A 4,402-nucleotide genomic window follows, 5' to 3' on the forward strand; every position below is an offset into this window, starting at 1 on the left:
TTATTTATAGCCCGCCCAATCACGAAGAATCCGGGTGGGTTACAACAATAAAATACATCAATTACAATAGAGTTAAAAATCAAACCCTAGACCTGGTGACGCAGTGGTTAAATGCCTGTACTGCAGCCATTCACTCAAAAAAAATGTGGTTGCGGTTCAAGACCAGAAAAAGGGCCCAAGCTCGACTCAGGTTTGCATCCTTCGAGGTCGCTAAAATGAGTACCCAGATGTTGGGGACAAATTAGCTTACTTGCTAATTAGCTTACTTGCTGTTCACCGCTATGATCTTTGAATAGTGGTACCGTGTGCCTCGGGTTACGAAATTAATTCGTTCCGCGGCCGCTTTCGTAACCCGAAAAGCCTTCGTAAGCCGAATTGCCATAGGCGCTAATGGGGAAAAGCTGCGATTCCGTGCGAAAAAGCGAAAAAAAGCACCAAAAGTTTTTTCGTAACCCAAAAAAAAAAAACTTCGTAACCCGAAACAATAATTCCCTATGGGATTTTTTCGTTCCCGAAATTCGTAACCTGGGTATTTCGTATCCCGAGGTACCATGTATATAAATAAAACAAAATGATATTATTCATTATCCCCCCCCATACCCAGTACTAAAACAGAATTAAACAATAATAGTATAAAAAACATTAAAAGCATTTTTAAAAAGGCAGAAACATAGGCGGGGAAGAATAGACAAATGAGGGGACAATATCTCTATATCTGGGGAGGGTAACTAAGTTGGCTGCAGTACTGGCATTTAACCACTTTGCCACTAGGGCTCTCTTCTTGGAGCAACCACAGCCTGTAGTTGGCCACATCAGTGACCATGCTAGCTAGGTCTGACAGGAGTTCCAGTCAGACCGCATTAGGAGGGCTGCAGGATTCTCAGTTCTGGGTTACAGTGACAAGATCAGCTTTCATAGAATCATAGAGTTGGAAGAGACCACAAGGGCCATCCAGTCCAATCCCCTGCCATGCAGGAACTCACAATCAGTGCATCCCTGACAGATGGCCATCCAGCCTCTGTTTAAAGACCTCCAAGGAAGGAGACTCCACCACACTCTGAGCTTTGGTACTGTCCTACAGCAAACAGAATTTCATACCTAAGATGATAGTGTTTAAGGGCCTCAGTCACATTAGTGGCAGCTACTGCTAATAGGATGTAATAATAATAATAATAATAATAATAATAATAATAAATAATAATAATAATAATGTTTATTTATATACCGCTTTTCCAAATTAGATCAAAGCGGTGTACAACAGGAAATATAATACAAAGTCAAAATAAAACATAACAGACCTCTCTCCCCAAGATGGTGGTCGGAAGGAGGGCTCTTAGTCTTTCAGGCCAGGCCTCTCTCCCTCCAAGATGGTGGTCGGAAGGAGGGCTTTTTCTTCTTTCGGGCAGGCAGTTGGAGCTTGCCTGCCTCTCTCTCCCCCTCAAGATGGTGGCCGAAGGGAGGGCTTTTTCTTCTTTCGGGCAGGCAGTTGGAGCTAGCTGAAAGAGAAGCTCTGAACTGCCCAAGTGGGGTATTTCTTCCTCACTAGAGTTGCGTCCAGAACTCAAGAGTTTTTTATTGGGTTTCTGTGCAATGAAGTGGAAGAACTACACTCAGATTCAGATCTGTATCCATGCCTAAATCCAAGCCAGTTCTAATCCTGAACAATACATCCTCAAACCATCTTTGAGTCCTGGTTGCTACAAAGATTCACAGCCCCTTATATTTATTTGATATTCAAGATAACTTTGGGTCCTTTTGGCCTCCCAGAAATATCCATGTTCATCCATTTGATAAAAAGTTCTATGGTTCACTTGAGTTGGTTTGCCAAGGGTACACTATTTTTTTCCAGAATCTATGATCTTTCTTTCAGATGGGGTGCAAGAAAGCTGAGAAGTTTGATTACATGAGTGTGAGCATTACCTTTCTGTGTATAAAGATAACATTTCATGCTTTCTTAGAGCCCAGGGCCTGGGTTAGGGTACACAAACTCACTGACAAAATGGACTGACCAGTTTTGCAACCTCGGCCCTGATGTCCGATTCAGATTCCTTTTGTGCTTTTAGAACTGCTTAAAGGTGTTAGTGATGAAGGGTAGTAAAACATGTAGGTTACAGGGGTTTGCTTTCAAACATCATTTGCTCTTGACTAAACTGTAAAGTGACAAGCAGTGTTTCTGAATGAGCCAATTAGGATTTGACTTGAAGCAATTCGGTGATCAGCTCAGACATATTTCCCTCTCTAATAACATGGCAATCTACTCAAGATTTTTTTTTACCTCAGAAAATATTCTTATCTACCAGCTAGAACCCCATGAAGACTAAAATTGTTGTTGTTATTCCTAAGAAGTAAAACATTAATGTATAACATAGTATTAACAAAGAGAAAGTTCTGTCCTCATACTTAAAATCTAAATAAACAGATGGATGAGGAAGAGGGAATAAAAATGACTAAGAGGGACTGAATTGTGCATATATCTGGGAGCCCTATTTTTGTTTTTCTTATAGGTAGTAGATTATTTGAAGATGGCAGGAAATGAGTATGTTGGATTCAGCAATACCACATAAGGCAACTTTGGGGATGAGTGGCCACTGTTGCTTTCACAAGAGGTGTTCATTGTACTTGTTTCACCCATAGTGTTTGACTGGGGCTTGTGAATGTGATTAATGCAGCATGTGCTGTAGGACTATTGCTTTTTGAACATTCTAGAGCAGTGGACACCCAGAGTCTGGAGAGAAACAAAGGATATGAATATCTCTTTGTAGATTTCAATCAGAGAAAGAAACGGGAGACCGGAATTATGCCATTGGGTACTACCTGAAGGACAAAAAGGTAACGAAGAGGGAAGGAATAGGAAAAGGAACAACAGACAAGAATCCACACTAGGCTCCATTTTGATGAGTTGTCCTAAGTTGGGATGGGATACATTGGTATGCCCTTGCCAATGTCTAATGCAGTTCTCTCTCTCTTTTTGTCTCTACACAAAAGTATTTTCCACATGGTGTAAACATGATGGCAGCCCTTGACTTGTATTTCCAGGTAGGTTGCTTTTTGAGTTATGTTGTTCTCAGTTTGGACAAATGACCCAAGAAGAAAAATCTATCTTAACAACTTACTAAGTGTTTTTCACTTCCTTCCCTCACCCCACTCCACTTAACTGTGCTGTGTGGAAGTGACCTGTGAGTCTGGCAGTGTCATGGCAGCCACACTAGCCAATGGCGGGATCTGTCCTATCACCAGAGAGTGTATGCTGAGTGATGAAGCTTTCCGCAACACCCTCAGCGTCATGCACTCATGTAGCATGTATGACTTTTCAGGGCAGTTTGCATTCCATGTGAGTTTCTGCTGTATCTTTGACCCCTATCTATCTACTGTGTTCTGAGAAAATATTTAACATGGCAAGATAGAGATCAGAATGCCTTCATGAGAACAGTCAGTTATGACTCACCCTGGCAAGCTTCTCAACACTAGTGCATCTCACCTCCAGATAATGAGGACTGGAAATCATATATCAGATATAACATTTTGCATACTCTCTGGATTATATGAACCAGATGTAGGTGTAGGAAAGACTATAATTGCTCATACCTTGTTTTGTGTCTTTCAGAACAAGACTGTTGTAAACTTGCTCTTTGCTGCCTACAGTAGAGATGTCTCTGCTCTTCGGAGGTATGTGCTTGCTAACTCAGCAGAAACCTCTGTTGATCAGAGTGTAGCTGAAATCATCCTGCATGACATTTGAGTCCCTTCTCCTTGACTTCTCTCTAGATTTGCTCTGTCAGCTATGGACATGGAGCAGAAAGATTATGATTATGTAGCTGCAGCTGAAGGTAGCATGCTGAGGACACAAATATGGCAAGTGGGAATTGCAGGTATTAATGCAACAGAAGAAGTGACTGTGGTTGTTTAAAAAATGTTTCAGGTTTACATTGGTTTTCTATCATCTCACTGTCACAGTTGCCAAACAAGGAATTATGGGTGTACGGCAATCATGGAACTATCTAATTAAGCAATCAAACTTTTTAGTGAGAGGAGTAATTTTGAAACACAATACATTATACTAGTTTTAGAATTTTCAGTACAGCTTAGGTCTGGTCATCTCCAGCAACATGATGATTTGTGCACTAGGCTCCTTCATCCCATTAGTGGCTACCAGCAAATTATTTGGAAACTAGTGCTCTAGACTTCAGTGGGAGAATTCAAAGTCTGGAATATCAGTATGCAAAGGAATGTTTGAGACTAATAAAAGAAAGAAGGTGGTAGCATGACCTTTCATAGACTTGAGCCTACTTCCTCAGATGCATGTTTGGATTGGAGAGTCCAGAGACAGACCAATATAAGTTGGTTGGGTGTGAGAAGGACAGGTTGCTTACCTGTAACAGTATTTCTTCGAGTGGTCATCTGC

The 4,402-nt window shown here is 41.2% G+C and overlaps 1 protein-coding gene across 1 annotated transcript in view; it reads left to right on the forward strand.

Annotated features, from left to right (window-relative positions):
- Window positions 1–4,402, forward strand: part of GLS2 (glutaminase 2) — a 21,068-nt gene that overhangs the window by 9,176 nt on the left and 7,490 nt on the right. The window contains 7 exon segments of the mRNA XM_042447585.1: window positions 1,871–1,907; window positions 2,509–2,581; window positions 2,763–2,829; window positions 2,986–3,034; window positions 3,153–3,331; window positions 3,605–3,666; window positions 3,766–3,827. Of these exon segments, the coding sequence (XP_042303519.1) occupies window positions 1,871–1,907; window positions 2,509–2,581; window positions 2,763–2,829; window positions 2,986–3,034; window positions 3,153–3,331; window positions 3,605–3,666; window positions 3,766–3,827 (529 nt within the window).

The sequence above is a fragment of the Sceloporus undulatus genome, chromosome 2 (genome assembly GCF_019175285.1).
Source record: "Sceloporus undulatus isolate JIND9_A2432 ecotype Alabama chromosome 2, SceUnd_v1.1, whole genome shotgun sequence".
NCBI classification, from domain to species: Eukaryota; Metazoa; Chordata; class Lepidosauria; order Squamata; family Phrynosomatidae; genus Sceloporus; species Sceloporus undulatus.